At 47.8% G+C, this 22230-nt stretch overlaps 1 protein-coding gene across 1 annotated transcript in view; it reads right to left on the reverse strand.

The window, feature by feature from the left end:
• The window catches only part of CD164 (CD164 molecule), a 36582-nt gene extending 15323 nt beyond the window's left edge, over window positions 1-21259 (reverse strand). The window contains exons 1-2 of the mRNA XM_088460471.1: window positions 20899-21259; window positions 14788-14862 (exon numbers count right to left, since the gene is read on the reverse strand). Coding sequence (XP_088316597.1) covers window positions 14788-14862; window positions 20899-20998 — 175 coding nt within the window. The 5' untranslated portion in view covers window positions 20999-21259. The remainder of the gene's footprint in view (window positions 1-14787; window positions 14863-20898) is intronic.
• Between the last annotated feature and the right edge of the window lie 971 nt (window positions 21260-22230).

The raw sequence follows: 22230 nt of genomic DNA on the forward strand, positions 1-22230 counted from the left end.
TCTTCTTTCATTTTTTTCCTCTTGATTTGTGATGCTCCCACACTGCTTAAACTTTCATTTAATGACTGCAAAGCTGATTCAGTCCAGCATGTTGCCACTTCTGTGTCACTTTCCTCATCAATTGATGTGCTTGGTCCTTCCTCAGCAGTTAAAAATACTTTTTTATTTGTTTCCTACAGTTACCACCAATCATTTGATCACTATAGACATGTGGCAGTATTTCAATCATCCATGGTAGAACCTTCCTTAATGGTTTTCTGCTGCTGCTGTGACCTTTAATATCAAATGGGTTGCAACACTTCGGGGTAAATATACTAAAGTTCAATTTTAATTTTAATGTGATTTCACATTCGATTTTGCATTTGGAGATTTACAAAGGCAAAATCGAACATAAAACCGAATTTTACTAAAATCCCACTCAAAATCGAACATTGGTACCTGTACGTAGACTAACACACAAATCCCTTATTTTCTATTATTCGATTTGAAATCGAGCACAAAATCGAACTTCAAATCCCCAAATGAATAGACCTGCTTTATGCTTTCGATTTTAGCACGAGCAGGTCGAATTGACACAGATACAGAGTCCCCAACTCTCCAGGGATCCCTGGCCTGAGCTGACTAGCAGTCAGGGTTGATGTTTTGGCTGGGCTGGGGCGCCCGGTTGTGGCATCAGCGCCCCCCGCTAGAAAGGGTCTGGTGCTGGTTGTGAAAATTACAGGGGAACCCTACGCATATTTTCCACTGCTATTCCAGAACCAGGACAGGATAAGAGCTCAGTGCTGGTTGTGCCAAGTACAGGGGGAACCCTACGCATTTTTTTTCCCTATACTTACACAACCAGGACTGGCTATGAAAAGTCCGGGGCTAGTTCTGTTTTAGGGGGGGGGGACCCCACGTCATCTTTTATTTTAATTTAACTCTAAGCTTTTTACAGTAAGATACATGCATGCATCTCACTGATAAACTGTATTAGATGAACTGTCTTAGTCCCTTGAATCACTAGTTCTCAATGCAGAAGCTGCAGTCAGCCTGAGAACAAAGAGAGACACTACAAGTCAAGTCTAAACTTGCCAGTTGCATGGTTTGTGCAAGAAGGGTTCAATTGCCACACTTAATTTATTTTAACCCTGCTCCCAAAGGCTTCCCAAAAAGAAACTTATACCAAAGAGAGTGTATTTAACTGTATAACATACTTTGGGGGGGGGGGGAATTCAATTAGACACGAAAAGCCGCGATTACGTGATAAGTTTTCACATGTGCGATTTTTTCGCACCTAAATGCGTATCGTTCAATCCCATGCCTGGAGTTGTCGCACGTATGAAAACTTCAGACAGAAACCGCCAAAAAGTTTTCACTATCTCAGAGAATGTGAAAAGATGTGCAAATTAACCGATTTTGGCTAAAAATGTGGGGACTTGGACACCCTCCGTAATGACCAAGTAGGCAAAAATATAATTTTTTAAATAGGTTAATACCCCTAATAATGACATGTAATTTTTAGGGTGAACATTTTAAAAGTGTTGGAAAATGGGTTTAGTATTTTGGGGGGCTGTATGGATGAGACAGGTGTTTTTAGGATTGAAGGTGGCTGCAGCAGGTGTATTTTTAACATTTTTTTAAAACTACACTTTATAGACACTAGCACCCATTTTAATGTAACCCAATTTAACTACAGCAATTATTTTTTCCAAAAAAATATGAGATATGGTAAGAACTTACCCTTGTTATGTCTATTTCTACGAAGTCCATAGGGTTCCACGGGATACCTTGGGGTATAGGTGTGACATCAGTCGCTGGGCACCATAGAGTTAAGCTTTTCAGCCTCCCAGGATGCACTAGGGTCCCCCTCCTATACCCCGCCCCCGAGCCAAGGCACCTCAGTTAGTTATCAAGCCATAGGCCGGAGGAGGAGAAGGAAGAGAGAGAAAAAAGATCTGGACACATACAAGAATCACATTCTCACCAGAGGGAGACGGAAAACCGGTGACCAGAGCAAAGCCCATCTGCAGCACAGGTGCGACAGGGCGGGAGTCCTGTGGAACCCTATGGACTTCGTAGAAATAGAGATAACAAGGGTAAGTTCTTACCATATCTCATATTTTCTACTTCGGGGTCCATAGGGTATCCACAGGATACCTTGGGGATGTCCCAAAGCAGTATCCTTTAAGGGTGGGGACGCTCCTGTGCAGAAAGGAGAATCCGCCGCCCGAAGGAAGCATCCTGAGAGGCGAAGGTGTCAAACCTGTAATACCTCACGAAGGTATGGACAGAGGACCACGTAGCAGCCTTGCAGATCTGAACTGCCGAGGCACCACGTCGAGCTGCCCACGAAGGATCCACAGACCTAGTGGAATGAGCCTTCAGAGAAGGTGGGACCGGTAGGCCTTCATGAAGATAAGCTTCAGAAATAGCCATACGGATCCAGGCTACCAAAGTTTGCTTTGAAGCAGGCCAACCCTTTTTACGGAAGCCATAGAGGACAAACAAAGCGTCAGACTTCCTAAACGAAGAAATGCGGTCAACATAAGTCCTTAAGGCCCGCACAACATCCAAAGAGGCCTCACCCACGGAAAGACCCGTTGAGTTAAAGGCCGGAACAACTATTTCCTCGTTAACATGAAACTGGGAAACAACTTTGGGAAGAAACTCGGGCCGAGTGCGGAGCACTGCCCTGTTCCCATGAAAAACCAAGAAAGGGGGTCTACAAGAAAGAGCCCCTAACTCAGAAACACGTCTGGCCGAAGCAATGGCCAGAAGGAAAACAGTCTTAGCTGTTAGCCATTTAAGATCCACTGAGTCCAGTGGTTCAAACGGCGGTCCTTGGAGAGCCCTCAGGACCACAGCCAAATCCCAAGGCGCCACAGGTGGAACAAAGGGCGGCTGAATGCGGAGAACACCCTGCATAAAGGTGCGCACATCCGGGATTGTAGCAATCCTACGGTGAAACCAGACAGATAGGGCCGAAACCTGTACCTTCAAAGAAGCAAGGCGAAGCCCATGATCTAGTCCCGCTTGCAGGAATGCGAGAATCCGAGACAGACGAAACTCCCGCGGTGCATAACCTCTCGGTTGACACCACTGGAAGAACGTATGCCACACGCGATGGTATATCCTCGCGGAAGACGGTTTCCGAGCTCGTAACATGGTACGCACCACAGAGCTGGAAAACCCCCGGGACCTCAGCATGGCCGTCTCAACAGCCACGCCGTCAAAGACAGCCGAGTCAGGTCCGGGTGAAGGCAAGGACCCTGAGACAGAAGGTCCGGTCGTAGCGGCAACCGCAGAGGACTGTCCACGGACAGACCCTGAAGGTCTGAGAACCAGTGCCGTCTGGGCCACGCGTGAGCTATCAACAGGAGCGTCCCTCCTTCCTGTTTGAATTTCCGGATTACCCGTGGAAGAAGGGAGACCGGAGGGAACAGGTATGCGAACCGGAACGTCCACCGGACGGACAGAGCATCCACCAGAGACGCCCCTTCGTCTCTTGTGCGAGACCCGTACACCGGCAACTTGTTGTGCCGGGACGCCATGAGGTCGATTTCTGGAAGACCCCACCTGTCCACCAGTAGTTGAAAAACGTCCGGGTGCAGGGACCATTCCCCCGGATGAACGTCTTGGCGACTTAGAAAGTCCGCCTCCCAATTTAGCACTCCCGGGATGAAGACCGCTGATATGGCCGGAAGATTGCGCTCCGCCCAAACCAGGATCCGAGAGACCTCTACGAGAGCCGCCCGACTGCGAGTTCCTCCTTGCCTGTTTATGTAGGCCACGGTGGTAGCGTTGTCCGACTGGACCTGCACCGGGCGACCCTGGAGAAACCGCTGTGCCTGCTGGAGAGCATTGAAGACCGCACGGAGTTCCAAGATATTTATTGGAAGCTCCGCTTCTGTCGGCGTCCACCTGCCCTGGAACAAGTGTGGACCCGAAACTGCTCCCCAGCCCCGAAGACTGGCGTCCGTCGTCAACAGGACCCAATTTGGAACCCAGAACGGACGTCCCTTGTTGAGGTGGGTCGTCTGTAACCACCACGCAAGGGACAGGCGAACCTCCGGGGTGAGCACAATCGTCTGGGACTTCAGAGACTGAGGCAGCCCGTTCCACTTGGACAGGATCAGGTGCTGCAGAGGTCTGGAGTGAAACTGGGCGTATTCCACCATGTCGAACACCGACACCATGGAGCCCAGTAACCTCATCGCCGAGTGTAAGGACACCCGGCGGCTGTGCAGGCAACTGCGCACCCTTGACTGTAAAGCAGAGATCTTGTCCTCCGTCACGAAGATCCTTTGCTGTCCCGAGTCCAATAAGGCTCCAAGATGCAGAATCCTCCGAGACGGGATTAGAGTGGACTTCTGCCAGTTGATTAGCCAGCCGTGCCGTTGTAGCAGTGCAATGGTCAGGTCCAAGTGGCGTAACAGGAGCTCTGGAGATCCTGCCACCAATAACAGGTCGTCCAAATACGGCAACATGCGGACTCCCTGCAGCCGCAGAGAAGCCGCCATGACCGCCATCACCTTGGTGAAAACACGTGGTGCTGTTGCCAGGCCAAAAGGTAACGCCCGAAACTGGAAGTGGTCGCTGCGGATTGCAAACCTGAGGAACTGTTGATGGCGCAAAAGAATAGGGACATGCAGGTAAGCGTCCTGTATGTCCAATGACACCATGTAGTCCCCAGGTTCCAGCGCCAGAATGATGGACCGTAGGGTCTCCATCCGAAACTTCGGGACCCGCAAAGACTTGTTGAGTGCTTTGAGGTTGAGAATCGGACGATATGACCCATTGGGTTTCTGTACCAAAAATAGATTTGAATAGAAACCCTGGCCCCTCTGGGAGAATGGAACAGGCACTATAACTCCAGCCTGGAGCATAGTGTGCAATACCTTCCGCAGCCTTGCTCCGGTCTGATGGTAGACTCGTGGTGAAGAAGCGAGCCGGGGATCTGTGCCGGAAGGAGAGGGCGTATCCGTGGGAAACCACCTCCAGAACCCAAGTGTCTGTCGTAGTGGTCGACCAACACTGGGCGAACTGTAGCAGGCGGCCTCCCACCCTGGGATCCCCCTCAGGCCACAGGCTTGTCATCTGGCTTGGGGGCCGGACGTCTGGTACTCCATGCCTGCTTCCGGGGCTTGACCGATTCTTAGGGCCAGCCTGTCGAGGAAACGACTGTGGTTTGGGCCTGCCCTGGGCCCTAGATGACCGAAAGGACGATGGTCCAGAACCAGAAGGAGCAGCGGCCGACGGGAGACAAGCAGATTTGGCTGCCGCCAGCGTGGCCACAATCTTATCCAGATCCGGACCGAAGAGAACTTCTCCGGTAAACGGCAACGCTTCCAGACCTTTCTTGGAATCTGCGTCCGCCTTCCAGGATCGCAGCCACAAGGTGCGACGAGCAGCTACCGCTGCTGAAGAAATTCTAGACACCAGAGTACTAATGTCTAGAGCCGCCTCGTTGATGTAGGTGACCGAATCACGGAGATTGCCAATCAACTCCGCCTGTTCGGCCGGACAGTCGGATTCAAAAGAAGCCTCTAATGAATCCGCCCAGCGCTCCATCGCTCTGGCAACCCAGCAAATGGCCATAGCCGGCCGTGCTGCCCCCCCTGCAAGGGAATAAGCGGACTGCAGGCAGATTTCTACCTTGCGGTCCGTAGCATCCTTAAGGGAGGACATGGATGGCATCGGCAATGTGGCACTACGGACAAGACGGGTCACGTGAGAATCCACCTGTGGAGGGGATTCCCACTTAGCAAAATAATTATCCGCGAATGGATAAGCCACCGCCAGGCGTCTCTGCGGCTGGTATCGCTTGCCAGGCTGTTTCCACGCCTCCTCTAAATGGTCCACCAACTGACCCGAAAGAGGAAAGACTGTGGCATCGCCCTTCACATCTTTGAAAAAGGCATACTTAGATTTAGCCGCTGGGGGAACTTCGTCCTCAATCACCAAGGCTGTGCGGACCGCCCGAATAAGTCCAGGAATATATACTTTGGACTTAGCATCAGCGTCCTTAGTATGGAGAGGTTCCTGATCGTAAGGATCCAGAATCTCCCCATCATCAGACGTCCCTTCGTCATCCTCATAAGGAGCGGACAGAGACGCCACCGGCCTTTTATGAAGCCGCATCACAGACTCCCCTTGCAACACATCCGACAAGTGCTGTACAGAACTCGTCAGGGAGTTAACCCACGCTGGCTCCTGAGAACCCGGGAGCGGGGAAATAGGGAGACTGTGGGGTACCACCAATTGTCGTGGGAACCCCTGCATGGGTGACGACACCACAGACTGCTGGGACAAACCCATCGGAGTAAACGCGGGCTGCGGAGCTAACTGGCCCACTAAAGCTGTTAACGCCTGAGCGAAACAAGCCCAGGGCGGCTCCTGTACCGGTGCTGTAACCGTAATAGGCCGCGCCATGGACAAACACTGCCGGCAAAGGCCCTCCGCGCTACCCTCCCCCTCCGCTAACGGTACTTTGCACGTGGTACACTGTAGCCGGAGGGGAAAATCACTTTCAGACATGATGGCACCACGTATGTGACCTCTCTCACCAATTAAGTATTAAATAGGCGAGAGACCACCCTGCAGCACCGCACCGCAAGGGCTTTAGCAGAAAGAACAGGGACAGTAATAAAGCTGACAGTTTAGAGAAGAAAAGTTACAGGCAGCGCTAGCACAGTCACATACAATGCAGAGAAATAACAATTCCTGCACTAACAGCGCTGATCACTCAACTACACAGACACAGGGCCTGGTAGGACACAGCGCTGCATACACAGACCTGAGCCACAGCGGAGGGGAGGTATGCGGGGGGACCCAGACCACGATGCTTCCGTCCAGCGCTTCCAGCAGCGTTCACCATGCGTTCTGAGAAGATGGCCGCCGAGGAGCAGAGAGGAGGCTGGCCTGGGGGAGGAGCGCTGCCACAGGACCAGTCGGCAGCGTGCAGAGAGAGCTGTGTGCAGCGGGGGAGGCGCCGGCTGTGAGACAGGGAAGGCGCGCTCCCCTGGCATGCATTTAACCCCTGGGACGCCGCAGCGCTACCGCTCTGCCGCGGTCCGCTGTCCCAGGGGGTAGTGGAAAGCGCAGGTTGGTCGCCTGGCTCCACGCTGCAGCCAGTCCCCAGGAAGCCCCCTGCCTGGGGACTTAGGACCATGTGACCAGCGGGGACCCACCGCGGGACCCCGCTGCTTACCTTTGTCCCCCTTGGATCCGGCCATGGTCCGGAACATCTGGGGTCACCGCTAGCTGTGACCCCAGATGCTCACCAGCATCCCCGGATCGGTACCGGCGTTCTGGTACCGGCGGGGGTGTAGGGAAGACAGCATGGACGTCAGGACTGACTGTCCATGCTGTACATCCAGATGTGCAGCCACAGCTGCACTGAAGAAAGCTTCAGGGGCTCTTCTAGCCCCCACTCCGACAGGTGCACCCGACGCCGGCCGGGCACCAAACTAAACTGAGGTGCCTTGGCTCGGGGGCGGGGTATAGGAGGGGGACCCTAGTGCATCCTGGGAGGCTGAAAAGCTTAACTCTATGGTGCCCAGCGACTGACGTCACACCTATACCCCAAGGTATCCTGTGGATACTCTATGGACCCTGAAGTAGAAATATTGCCTTTTATCATTTCAACACTTATGCAAATAACATGTAACAGCCAATTTACACAATTTAAGAACCCAAAATACTTTATTAGGGCTATTAATACACTTCTATATTGATTTCCGATGTCAGGCTTTTTATGGGGTACAGATTGATTTCCCCAAAATGTGCTGTACTTTTCGCTGGTTTCGCCATGCGCAGTTTTCGCACTTATGCATCTTTTGTAATAGGAAAAGGGCGAAAAATGGGAGCGCGCACTGCCAAGACTAAAAAATATCGCTCCAAAACTGGCGAATAGTGCGAAAACATCTCCAGGGTTAAGTTTTAATTTTATTGCGGCTAATTGAATCCGCCCCTTTATGTACAATTTTTTTTCTACTTTTTAGATATTCAAGGTCAAAGGTCACAATGTCACCTTGAAATGTAGATGTCAATATTTTAATATAAACAATTTTTTCTGAAAACTCTGGTCCCTTACCTTCAAAACAAGACCAACATGAAAGGGTCTACCACAATTAGAAGCAAAGTTAGGATTCGTTTTAGTTGACCTTGCAAGCATAAATTTTAAAAACTTTTAGTAATGTTTGCAACCCTGTTGCATGAACATCGTGTATCACTTCTCTCCCCTCTCCAGTCTGTCTTCAATGCTGCTGCTCGGCTCATCTTCCTCTACAAACGCTCTGCATCTGACTCCCCTCCCCTTTCCTACAAGCTCTCCACTGGCTCCCCTTCCCTTTCAGAACCCAATTCAAGGTTCTCACACTCACTTACAAAGCCCTCACCCAATCCACTCCCATTTATATTTCTGACCTCATCTCCGTTCACTCTCCTGTCCGCCCACTTCGTTTAACAAATGTACGCCGCCTCTCATGCCACTTACTTCCTCTCACTCCCGCCTCCAAGATTTTGCCTGCGCTGCTCCCCACCTTTGGAACTCTCTCCCTCTTCCCATCCGACTCTCAATCTCTCTACAATCCTTCAAATGGGCTCTCAAGACCCAATACTTCATCAAAGCCTTCCAGCTCTCATCTTAACTTGCTGCTACATACTCCTTCTTCCCTGCCTACCCCATCACACCTGTTTGTCTGCCCCTCTCTTTTAGAATGTAAGCTCTTACGAGCAGGGCCCTCTACCCTCTTGTGCTTCTCCTTCTCTACTTTCATCTACTTCTTACTCCCCACTAGGGCACCAAACACTTGGCTGCTTTGCTCTATTGCTTATCTGGGTGTTATGGTCGCTAATGCAGCAATGTATATTAGCCATGTTCCTTGTCCTGTATTGTATTGTATTGTACTGTAAGTCATTGGTAAACTTATTTGTTTATGTACTTTGTAAGGCGCTGCGGAACACTTGTGGCGCCATATAAATAATAATAATCACTGAGGGTTGAAATTTTACATATGAAAGTTACTTTATGCAGGCCATCATCCTAACAAATTTCATGAAAATCTGAGATGGTCAGGTAGGAAGCTCTGATGATTTGGCATGGAATGACCCAATAGCACAACTCAGTGGTTGCACCTGTATTATACAGTTTCCTTAATTTGTGTTCCTGACAATTGCGTTAAAGTGCAGTCGGTGCAGGACTAAACAGAAGACAGAATAGTAAATAAGCCACAGATTCACAAACGCGGCCCGCAAGGCACCCCAACAGCTCAGGTTTTAGAGATATCCATGGTTGAGCACAGGCGGTTAAATCAGATGACCGAGGTATTAATTAAGCAGGGTTGGCTGGTTTAAACCAAATGTTTTTTTTTTTGTTTTTTTTTTTTTAATAACACTCTGGTTTTATTATTATGCTATTAACACCGTGACTGGTATTATTCCACATGCTTGTTGCTTGTGGACTTTATCCTAAGTAAGCTGAACCAATGCAGTACATAAACACACGCTACAGAGATATAGGGAGTATGAACCAGATAAGAGAGGTGCTAAATCTGCCTTGCATCAAGTTAAGACGTCTCCCCCATCAATCCCATAGGGCAGGAAAAAAAAACACAGCTAACATTCTCAATCTTAAAGAGTAAACACCAACACATAAAACAGGCAATATACAGAGAAACACCTCAAGGTTTAATCTCCATGTTTACCTTTGTATTTCAATTCAAAACCTTCGGTCCTATTGAGTGCTAGAAAGAAAGACTTGTGGTGTCACAAGTATCATCTTATGAATGGTGGACGAGCAAAAAAGTTAACCCCAATGTATTTCCCATTATTTAACAACTTCTGACTGCTCAAGCATCTTCAGCTTGTAGAAAGAATTTTTTCTTCTTTTGGTTTAGTTCATTCGAAGCTTCGAAACTGAAAAGGCCTCTAAACTAGTGTTTTTACTCAAAATGTTTAATGCAGTGACATTTCCAGCTCTAATGCTTAACTCCTTTTTTGTGTGCGTTTCTCTGAAAAGTGCTTTTGCATGTTTTAATTATGTTTAGTCTAAAATTGGTTTTATTGAAAGATGTCAAATAAATCATATCAAACCTTAATAACTTTGGTTTGTTAATGTTAGAAAGCATTACAACGTGATAGATCAAGGTTTCTAATACATAGCAAGATTTTTTTTTTTTCATTTAAACATGAATGCAAAAAGACTAGTTTAAAAAATAATGTGTGTTATGGTAAGAACTAACTTTGTTAACTCTCTTTCTACGAAGTCCATAGGGTCCACAGGGAGTACTTGGAGGTGTAGGTGATGGATAGGAAATCCGGGCACTACGCAGTTAAATTCTAACTCCGATGATGCACCAGGTCCACTCTCCCTATACCCCGCCCCAGAGCCAGAGGCACCTCAGTTCGTAACGAGCCAAATGCCGGAGGAGGAGAAGAGAGAAGGAAGTCTGGAACACACAAGATCACATTCTCACAGAGGAGACGGAAAACCGGCGACCAGAACAAAGCCCATCTGAAGCCAGGTGCGTCAGGGTGGGTGCCCTGTGGACTTCGAAGAAAGAGTTAACAAAAAGGTAAGTCCTTAACTTAACTCATTTTCTTCTTCAGGGTCCTTAGGCTCCACAGGGAGACCTTGGGGGATGTCCCAAAGCAGTCCTTTTAAGGGTGGGTAGGCTCCTGCGCTGAGAGGAGAATCCGGCGCCCAAAGGAAGCATCCCGAGAGGCAAAAAGGTATCAAATCTATAGAACCTTAAAAAGGTCTGGACAGAAGACCACGTGGCCGCCTTACACAGCTGAACAGCCGAGGCGCCACAGCGAGCTGCCCATGAGGAACCCACAGACCGAGTAGAATGAGCCTTAACAGAAGGCGGAACAGGAAGGCCCTCCTGAGTGTAAGCCCCTGAGATAGCCATACGAAGCCATCTAGCCAATGTTTGTTTATTGGCTGGCCAACCCTTCTTGTGAAATCCATATAGCACAAATAAGGAGTCCGATTTACGAAGGGAACTGGTACGGTTCACATCCAAAGAGGCCTCACCTGCTGAGAGGTCTGGAGATTGAAAGGCCGGAACTATAATTTTCTCATTAATGTGGAAACTAGAAACAACCTTAGGAAGGAAACCACGGCGAGTCCGAAGCACAGCCCTGTCCTGGTGAAATATCAGAAACGGGGAGCGATAGGAGATCACCCCTAAATCTGACACTCTTCTAGCGGAAGCAATAGCCAGAAGAAACAGTGTCTTTGCCGTCAACCATTTGAGATCCACTGAATCCAGGGGTTCAAAGGGAGGGCCCTGGAGGGCCTGAAGAACTACAGCCAAATCCCAAGGAGCCACCGGGGGGACAAAGGCAGGCTTAATCCGAAAGACACCCTGTAAGAAGGTACGGACATCCAGAAGAGGAGCAATCCTTCATTGGAAACACACTGAGAGGGCAGTGACATGCACCTTCAGTGAGGCTAGGCGGAGACAGAGATCCAGTCCCGCCTGAATGAAGGCCAAAACACTGGAAATCTGAAACACTTGGGGATCGTAACCTCTGGGCTGACACCATTGAAAATATACATGCCACACTCTGTGGTAGATCCGTGCAGAGGCTGACTTACGTGCTCTGAGCATAGTGTTTACAGAGCTTGGGAATCCTTTGGACCTTAGGAGGGATGTCTCAAGAGCCACGGCGTCAAAGACAGACGACCCAGGTCCAGCTAAAGGCAAGGACTTGAGACAACAGGTCCGGACGTTGAGGCAGTAGGAACGGAGCGTCGAAGGAGAGACTCTGCAGATCTGAGTACCAATGGTGTCTGGGCCAAGCTGGTGCCACCAGCAGGGCCGTACTTCCGTCTTGTTTGAACTTCCGAAGAACTCAAGGAAGCAGTGAAACTGAAACAGGTATGCAAACTTGAAAGTCCACTTGAATGACAGAGGGTCTACCAAGATCGCTTCGGTATCTCTTGTCCTGGACCCGTACACAGGCAGTTTGTGATTGTGTCGGGAGGCCATGAGGTCTACTTCTGGAAGGCCCCACTTGTCCACTAGGAGTTGAAACACCTCTTGGTGAATAGACCATCCCCCGAGATGCACGTTGTGACAACTGAGGAAGTGCACTTCCCAACTGAGAACTCCAGGAATAAACACAGCCGATATGGCTGGGAGATGACCATCCGCTTATGTCAGAATGCGTGACACCTCTGTCATCCTTGACGGTTGATGTACGCCACGGTTGTGACGTTGTCTGACTGAACTTGAATGGGTTTCCCGTGAAGTATATGTTTGGCCAGTTTGAGGGTCCTGTAGACTGCCCGAAGTTCCAATATGTTGATGGGCAGGGCTGATTCGCCTGTCGTCCAACGACCCCGAAAACAGCGCGGACCAGTTACTTTGCCCCAACCCCGGAGATTGGCATCCGTTATCATGATCACGCAATCCGGAATCCAAAAGGGGCGCTCCTTACTTAGATGAAACGCCTGTAGCCACCAAGACAGGGACAGACGAACCTCCGGAGAGAGCACCATCGTCTGTGACTTTATCTGATGGGGTCATCCATTCCACCTGAAGAGTAGCAGTTTCTGCAGAGGCCTGGAATGAAACTGTCGAATGTCGACACCATAGACCTCAGAACCTGCATCGCTGAGTGGATTGACACCCAGTGACTGTGGAGACATCTGCATACTGGCTTCTGTAAACTGGAGATCTTGTCTGCTGTTGGGAATCCAACAGGGCGACCAGATGGAGCATCCTCTGGGATGGAGTTAGGGATGACTTCTTCCAATTGATTAACCATCAGTGGAGTACCTCTGGAGACCTGCCAACAACAGGAGGTCGTCCAGCTATGGTAGCAGTCGGACACCCTGCCTCTGCAGAAGGGGAGCCATGACAGCCATAACCTTGCAAGAAAATGCCCGCCGGAGACCTCAGAACTGTGGAATCAAAATGCTCTTATATCCTGTACATAGCACATAGACCGGTATCCAATTAGCAGTGAAAAATTCTCGGATGCAAACATTTTTTTTCCCCCCGACAATTTTCGGGTGTTTTTCGCCAATTTTTTTTTTTGTGGTATCCAATTAAACCCCGTTTTTTACGTCTGAAAATCTGTTATTCTCACGAAAACACATAGGACCTGCGAAAAGTCACGGACCTATGTATTTTCACTGCTGCGATAGGGAGAGAAATGGCTTCTTATCACGGATTTGGTGGGCAGGCGAAACAAAATCCCTGATAAGTGTCGGCATCGGGGCTAATAGAATAGCCCCGGGCAAGTTAATTAGCCACTGTCATTTATCATGGTTAATTGGATACCGGGCCTTAATCTGAAGCTCAGAGGTCTAATAAGCACATACTTAAAATCATGTTTCCTTTTACTGGTCAATGATAACTAAAACTAAACTACATGGCCAAATAATACATATGGGCACATTCTACACATCTTTAACATTGAAACAGACGGTTGCGGTTTGAGCCTGCACAAGACTTTATAAGATATTATATTTCACATAACCAATTACCAACAATGTACAAATAGTATATTGGTGTGTTCCCCAAGGTTATGGTCGTTGGTGGTGCTCCCCAATGTTTAAATACTGAAATAACAGAAGTCGTTTCTCTGAACAGACACAGAGATAAAAGTGAAACCTCTTTTTGGAGACATTCTTAAAATATAATTATTTTAGAATGTAACTATTAGTAAGATTCTTGCTAAAAATGATCAGGGATAATTGTATAAAATTAATCTGGAAGATAAAGAAAACAAATCTCCCTGTGTTGTGTGGTCTAAATTCTCCTATATGTTGGATGGTTACTCATCCATAAAATGGGCTACATTAGTCCACCATATATTGTGGGTACAATGCAGCCAGCAAATAGCTGCTCATGTCATTATCATTTGTCCTGGGGAAACCGGCACATACACCAAAAGTAATTATGTCTAACATTTAGTAGTATTCCTAAATAAATAAGTGTATTTAACATAATTAGACATATGTTGGCTTTTCGGATCGCTTCCCTGGAAAGGCAAATAAACGTGAATGATTTTTTTAGAACTACTATATTTTGCATCAATATGATGCGATCTATAGTGATAGTAAACGCATGGCATTCTGAAATGTACAGCATTGTGCTTAAAGTGTGCACCTGCATTTTATTTTATTTTTTTCTGCATGGCACTACAAGTCTCAGTCTGGTAGCACCTCTTATGTTTAACATTAGGGTGTGCAGTCCAGCTCCCGCCCAGCTTTATTTTTACACTGCAATTTAGAGCTAGAACACACCCCTCTCAAATCTTAATCTCTCTGCACATTTTACATCTGCCCCACCAGCATGCTTTTACCAAGGGGCAAAGTTACTTGCTCTTATTTTGCTTTGCTCCCAACTCAGAATCAGCCACTGGATGGCAAATAGGGATGCAGTCAGGAACCAGGTGGTCTAAATGCCGACCGCCGGCTTCCCGACTGTCTAATCCCGGCAGGGGTCTAATGAAAGGCGTCGAAATCCCAATGCTGTCATTTTACCTACGCCGGGAGCCTACCCATCAAAGGTAAGCCAGGCGGCGGGCGCTGACCGGGGGGGTCTTAGGGTTAGGAACCCCCCTCCCCCAGGAGACTTGGGGGGGGGGGGGTTAGGCACCCCTAAGGGAGGGTTAGGGGGGGTGAGGTTAGGTTAGTAAATAGTTAAAATACTTACCTGTTGGGATCTTCACTGCCAGTCTTCCGCCGTCGGGATTTCATACCGACCCGGCAAATATATATTGTACATATTATTATGAAAATTGTTTATGACAATGTTTTTAAAGTTTACTATAACTTACCATTCAATGATGTTATCCAGTAGCAGTCTGTTGTATTATAACAGTCGATACAAGTTTTATGATCTTCACAGGGAACTGCAAAAGAAATGAATAGTAAATTAGCATAAATTAAAGCTTTTGAGAGTAAAGCTAGGTACACAATATATAATTATTCTGCCCATTTGCGAATACTCAGGTGATCGGCCTCATTTATTGTATAGTGTGTATGAACAATTGTTTCAGCGTGTCACTGATAAAATGGTTAGAAAACATCCACAAATACATTCCTTCAATTATCTGATCTGTCAGTCAAGACCAAAAATCTTGGCCTCAATTTCCTGATATCGAGCAGTGTGTGCATTCTTGAAAATCTGCCCATAGTTCCTATGTTTTCCTGTTACGATGCAGTGGCGGAACTCCCGGAGACAATGGAGTCAGTTGCCGCCGGGCGCCCAGCCCTGAAGGGGGCATCTGGCTCCATTGTCTCCAGGGTCCCGGCCGTTCCAATTCCTTCCACCGCATCTATACCTACCCATATACCGCTACCGCCGGCTTCACTAGTCTGTAAATAAAAGAAAGCTCCTCTGAAGAGCCGCCCGACACTGCAGAGTGCAGACGGACCGTGGTGGTGGAGACACTGTCTGTGGAGAGTGCGGCTGGGACCCGGGAGACAGGATCTGCGTGGTGGACCACCTCCCGGAGAAATAAAACTGGCTGATCGGGAGCCGGCAGCCTCTGCTGTCTGACAGCTCAGCCACAGGTAAGAGCTCCCGTCCCTTTGCCCCCCAGAACTATCACCTCCCTCTCCCTTTGGGTTCTGCCATGTTGCCCACTCCTATTACCCTGTACCTCAGCTTTTGCATGTCCCCGAATATTAGCAATGCCCCCTCTCTCTGCTAGTCCATGATAAGTTTCTGAAGCCCCCTCTATTGCCAAGCCCCTGCCTCACACCTTGCTGGCAGCTCACTTTGCACCCTCTTGCCAGTCACAGTCCTGCATCACCCTCCTGGCAGCTACCCATCAGTCCCCATTGGAATGGTCTTCTCCTCTCTATGCGTCCCTTAAACCTGGGAGGGGGCGGTGGGAGACAGGATGGATGGAGAGGCGGCCCGGAATAGCTGTTTACCTGCACCGGGGACGTGGGACAGCACCTTTCTGCGAGGGAAGGAAAATTGTATCTGTGGCGTAGTGTAAAATCCATCAAAGGCTGGAGAGGAGGAGAAGATGAGAGGGCGGGCAGCAGCAGCACACATAGCTATCTACTGTATGTGCAGGACAGGCTGATGATCTATACTTACTATATATTATATGTGTGGCACAGAGATTATATATATATATATATATATATATCATGGGCAGGGTTATGATTAATCTTTATACTGGAGAACCGAATATAACTGTTCTGGGTGCGCCAGGACGTATTGTGATACTATAGGACAGTGACAGATACAGGGGCAGAACTATGGGAGACAATGGAGGTGCCTGCCGCCGGGCTCCTGCTCTAAAGGGGGCACCTCCTCCATTGTCCACAACATATTCACCCCACTTAGGGCTGTAACTATGTACCATCATGGCCCTTCATGGCACCTGATAAGCCACCATACACTAGTGGAGAACTTCGTGTCAGACCATCAGCTGCTGCCTTCGTCTATCTATAGCCTGTCTGCATGAGAATTGCTACATTACAGTGTCAGCGGCTGTGACGGGGGGGCACCAAATTATAACTTGCCTCCGGGCGTCTGGGATGAACTTACGCCACTGTTATGATGTCATCATCTTTGTAGGCGGACATATGCAAAATCAGTGTGGTGGAAAATGTAGTTTCTGATAAAAAATTACATAATGTGTAGCACAGATAATGCGTCTTTCAATTTGCCTCCCCCCCCCAAAAAAATCACCCCTTTTGTCGTCCCAATGAAAATTCATAGGCTCCTCTTTCTATTACTATGTGTGAGAGGGAGAAACCACAGACTCATGCCTGGAGGCAGGGGCTTCCAGCTTAGGCAACAGGAGCTACATAGAAAGCCCTTTCCCCAGTTAGTGCAGATGGTGGAGATGTGCTGGCAGATTCACAATAGCACACTCAGTTGCCACTGACAATCATTAGTACTCGCATCATCATTTCTCTCCGACCCCGTGCAAGTGACCTCTCAAATGCCCTCATGGCAGATCTGTATCATGCACATCTGAGAGAGAGGACTAGACAAATGATCAATGAGAAAGTCATAGCAGTGCGAGGGCACAATTGGAAGTGCCTCTCCAGCTTTAGGTGACTTATTTAATGATCTAATGTATATGAAACATCATCCAATGTTACTAAATGCATGGTTTTCTCCTCCAGGATTTCAGCTACTCCTTACTATTATCATGCATTCATATTGGTCACAGGATTTTCTCATTGCAAAGCAAATACCAGATATGTGCCAGATTCCAGAGCAACCAAAATGTGTATCTGAGAATACAAATACATGACTGAAAAGCACAGAGAGAAGCCAAAGACCTAAAGTAATGTATTTAGATCATTTGAAAGGATTGCATTTACAAGCCAATAAATAGGAAAAAATAAAACTCAGCATTTCCCCCTCTTCCCTGAAGCAAGCTGTGGAGGTAGCTAAACCTACGTAGCCAAGTAACAGCATAGCCAAACACTGCTTCTTTAACAGAACTGAAGTGGAGCAGGACTCTGAACGTCTTGTTATGTGTGGAGTTGGAGAGAGGGGAATGTGGTACTACAGACTTGATGGAGGGTACAGAGTTGTTACTACAAAAAGGTGGCAGATGCTAAATGTGTACGAGGTGAGGGGCATGGCTCTAACCCTGTGGGATGTGACCACACATTATATGAAATGGAATAGGTATGTAATGCCGGCTTTCGGGATGCCTCCAGTCAAAATATAGTCAGCGGCATCCCGATGGTTGGTATCCCGACAAGGGGTCGGGCAAGTCTACTTACCCTCCCCCCTTCTCCCCCAGTTAGTGCCTAAACCTAATTCTCCCCCCTTTGTGCCTAACTTCCCCCCCAGTGGTCCCTAACCCTCCTCCGAAGGGGTGCCTAACCCTAAACTCCCCCCCGCCATACCTAACCCTCCCCCCTAACAGCCAAGGACGCCCTGGATTTACCTTGTTCGGGCTGGTGTCCTGGATTCCGGCATCAGGATTAAGATAGGCGTCAGTATTTCGACACCTATCTCAAATCCCTTGTCTGGATTCCCGTCGGGATTTAGACTGGCGGCATCCCTGCCGCCGGTCTCATAGTTACATCCCATATAAAATAGCCATGCAATTCTGGTGGTACTCAGCCACTTCACAGTCATGCAAACCACTTCTTTTCTCATGGGGTCTGTTTTTTTAACAGTGTTAAAAGGTATGGCATACCTCCAAAGTGGTTCCTCTTTGCCTCTAGTAAATTCTATACATTTTGCACATTTAAAGGAGTTCTGTTTAATTTGGCCCTTTGTTTAGGAGCACCATGTCCCAATGTGGACCTAGCACTAGGGCCCGTATTCAATTAGATTTGCACCGGCGATACTTTTTCACCTGCCGGACTTTTCGCCTATATCGCGTGTTTTGCATGCAGAAACTTTTTGCGAGCGTCCCGGCGATTCCCCGTATTCAATTTGAAAGTACGCGAAAACGGCACCCAGCGAAACTGAAACAGGCAAAAAATCCTGTAAGATTTGGGGAAATCAGACTGACACCCCCCAAAAGATGCACTGACATGGGGGATTACTATGGATACCCCCGAATAGGCCTGCTGAAGGTATTTGGGGTACTTAAATGTTCTCAATAGGTTCAAATTCGCGTCTTTGTATAAGTGGTGAAGAATAGCATTTAGCAGGTTTGTTTTTTTAAATAACTTATCCCAGCAAATTTGGGGTACCTGAAAATGGGGGGGGGGGGGGGGTATCATATTTAAAAGTTGCTAAAGTGAAGTTTAAAAAAATCGTGAAAAATCCACCAGCCGCAAGCACCTGTAATTAAAGAAACACCTGGGGCATACTTGGGGACCCCCCTGGAGTCTATTTCGCTAGTTTTTAACTTTGTCCCCCAACGTAGGTATTTTTCACCCCCAAAATTAAAGTACTTTTTTGGGGTGTTCTTAAGTTTTGTTTTTTTGGGGTTTTTTTTTACACAGATTACATTTGGGGGATTGTCTTAAGGCTGCATGGGGGTTCCCGCAACGTTGCACCCCAAAACCCCAATTCTGCACTTTTTTCTGCCTGCTATTCATAGGTGAAACTTTTCCGCCGGGTCCATTGCATTAACTTTCCGCCTAGGCAAAAAGTCTTTGAAACTGAATACGGCGAAAAGTTTCCACCTGGCGAAATGACGGCACCCGCGATACTTTTTCGGCAAACTTGACTTTTCGCCTCAAATTGAATACAGCCCTAGGAAGGTTAAACACCCCTGCTTTATAGAGTAGGTCATCCTGTGTTTTCCATTCCCTAGTTGCCTGGTACATTCATACTTCTTAGACTGGAAAATTGTAAATTATAAGCTAATAGGCTGTCATTTCAGCACTGCCATCAGTTACTTTACACAGATTATTATAAGACTGTCACTGCAAACATCTGTCTCACTCTTTTTGGTCTTTGGTTACATCTTCCAAAGTAAAATAACTCATATCCAAGTCTATGCCAGTCATCCAGGGCCTCCTCTGTGGGCATGTCATAGCCCAGGGAGAGGTGCTAGGGGTGCAAAGCCTCCCTATCTTATGCTATGTGATTGGTTGGGTTGTCAACTGCATGACTGAGCAAACTCATTTTTTGTGGCAGATTAGATGACAACTCTAAAGAAAAATGAATAAGTAACCAGGATTAATACTCAAAGACAAATATGCAACCAATTTATTCAGTTGTGTGCTTGTGACTACATATGTGACGAAGATAAATATGAAAAAAAAACAGCTAGCTCATACTTGGCTTTATTTTTAACAATGAGAACTCCTGAATTAGTTGGCAGTGTCTCTTTACTCTGCACCAAGGTGCAGTACATGATGTGCCCAGAAACTGACTCTTATGCAAGAACAGATGTACAGAAGACAAATAAGCATAAAAATTTGCCTACATGAACAAAATTGTAAATACTCTGCACTGTGAAAGACCAGGAAAAGCTACAGCCTATGTTTTACTTCCAATACAATTATCCAGATTGGTAAAACTCAAAAAAGTGCCATATGCTCACATATAAATTAATCAGTCTAGATGAATAACATTGGCAGTGCATCTTCTAATGTAGACATCTAGCAGTGATTTTGTTGGAGTCACTTAAATCTTACTCAAATTAATTACAGTACAATTTTAGTAACAACTTCATAACTAGAACAAACCAAATAGCCAAAGATAGGGCCCATTTCAATCTTTGCATTTTAAGTATCCTAAGGAATGCATCTCAAACCATTTGTATTGTTCATTTGCGGATTCATTCATTTGATCTTTAATGGCAGAAAAACATTTGTATAGGCTGTGTGAATGGAAAACAAAGTAAAAATAGCAAGCCATAAATAACATTACAAAGTACTCCAAAAAGGTGCCCGCCTAAGCGACTTTCTTGTGACTTACTGTACAAACAGTATAAACCATTAGAAGCAGCTAACATTTGTCAGCAATAGCCATAGACACACAAACAATTAACAGGAGACACCCTATGGATACTATATCGTACATAAACATGGTTATGGTCTGGGTTGTACTTGAGTACATAACTAAACTTTGAATAAAATATGCCATGTGCATCAGAACAGAGCAATGATAGGCACCCTACCATTAAACGCCAGTCACTAACAATCCTGATTGTGATATTATAGTATAATAGGCTGCTATCCTGCCTCTGTGGTGGGTGAACGGCTGGCGAGACCTAGAAGAGGATATGCCCAGATGCCGAACTGGGAACGCTGTACAGTATACATTTATAATCACTCAGAGCCGGGGGGGTGTAACAGCTGACAGTCACTACTATTAATGCCACCTAGGAGTAGGTGCAGCAGCATGCTATTAGGCCGGGACAGGGCAGCCGGCGCTGATACGTACAACATGGAGCCGGACTGTTCCCCCGTGTTGCAGAGCACTAGCACCGGGCAGGGTAGCTGGCAGAGTGTCCTATTACTGCTGCTGCATATATGGGTATACTTACCGGCGACGGCCGCTGTCACTCCCAGCAGTAGCAAGAGCAGCAGCGCCCCCAGCGGCAGCAGGTGGGGTGAGATGCCCCGTGCTGTGCCCGCGCTCATCATGCCGGTCTCCTCCTGCCTGTGTCTCGCCCTCTCCGCTGTCACCGCCGCCTGTCCTCGCTCCCTCACTCGGCGACTCTGCTGCCTCGGGATGCTCACGTGAGCAACGAGTACTGTAACCAACCACCGGCGACTAGGTGTGGTCTGTCAGGCGCGGGCAGCCCGGCCTTGCCCTCTGCGTGCGGCGCTCTGGGTGAGGTGACCCGGCTGGCGATGCTCTCCCACCTCCTGCGGTGACGCACTGCGCACGTGGCACTAGAAGGCGCTGCTCACCTTCCCGGGACCTTTCAATGGACTGCAGCGCCACCTGCTGGTGGTGCGGAGTGCTGCAGAGTCACTACCTGTACCTACTGTAGCCTATGATTAGCACATAGTACAGTTATCATAGCATAGAGTTGCCAACTGTTCCTCATTGTTATGGAAAGTCTCAGGTTTGAAATATTTTATGTCTGGAAATATCGTTTATGTTTTGGTTTTAAAAATGGACGATAGCCAGAATATAATTATCTCAATGTTTAATGTAATTCTTAAAACCCACCCTTATTTTCTGGGTTATATAACCTAAACTAGTGACCTGCCGCGGCTTTGCACGGGAACAATTTTGAATTTACCACAATAGTCTTTTATTAACCTAGGTCTTACAAGGTTACCTTCTAGCCGACATTAGTCCTAAATTACCTGGGCCCGGGCTTCCTGAGGGGCATGGCAGGTGCCCGGGTCCAACGCCGCCCCCCCCCTCACAGTAGCCCAGCACACAGCGTGCGCTGAGCTGCAGTGGGAGACTGCTCGTGGCTGCTGAGCACTGAGCAGCAGCCACAGCAGTCTACTATGCCTGTGGATGGGAGCGAGCACACTGATCGCGCCCCCCCTGGCTTTGCGCCGGGCTGAGGGGGCTCAGAGCGCCCCCCTCGCCAGCGCGCAGCGCCACTTTGCGGCGCTGAAATTCTTTTTTTTTTTTCAAGGGGGCGTGGCCACGTTTCCCGTGATTAGGCCACGTTCAGTGTATGCACATCAATCATCACTGAACATGGGCAACCTGACGATGGTCGTCAGGTTGACCGCCATGTTCGGGCGATGATAGATGTTGGAAGCCTTGCTGGTCGTTTTAGACATTTACAGGGGTATTCAATTTGGAGCGAAAATTTCGGAATCAATGATTTCAAATATCCCCATATTCAATTTCAAATACTTTTTGCAGGTTCGAAAAGTCTTTGAAAAAAAATGGGGATAACTTT

The sequence above is a fragment of the Taudactylus pleione genome, unplaced genomic scaffold, assembly GCF_031769625.1.
Source record: "Taudactylus pleione unplaced genomic scaffold, aTauple2 ptg000046l, whole genome shotgun sequence".
Lineage (NCBI taxonomy): Eukaryota > Metazoa > Chordata > Amphibia > Anura > Myobatrachidae > Taudactylus > Taudactylus pleione.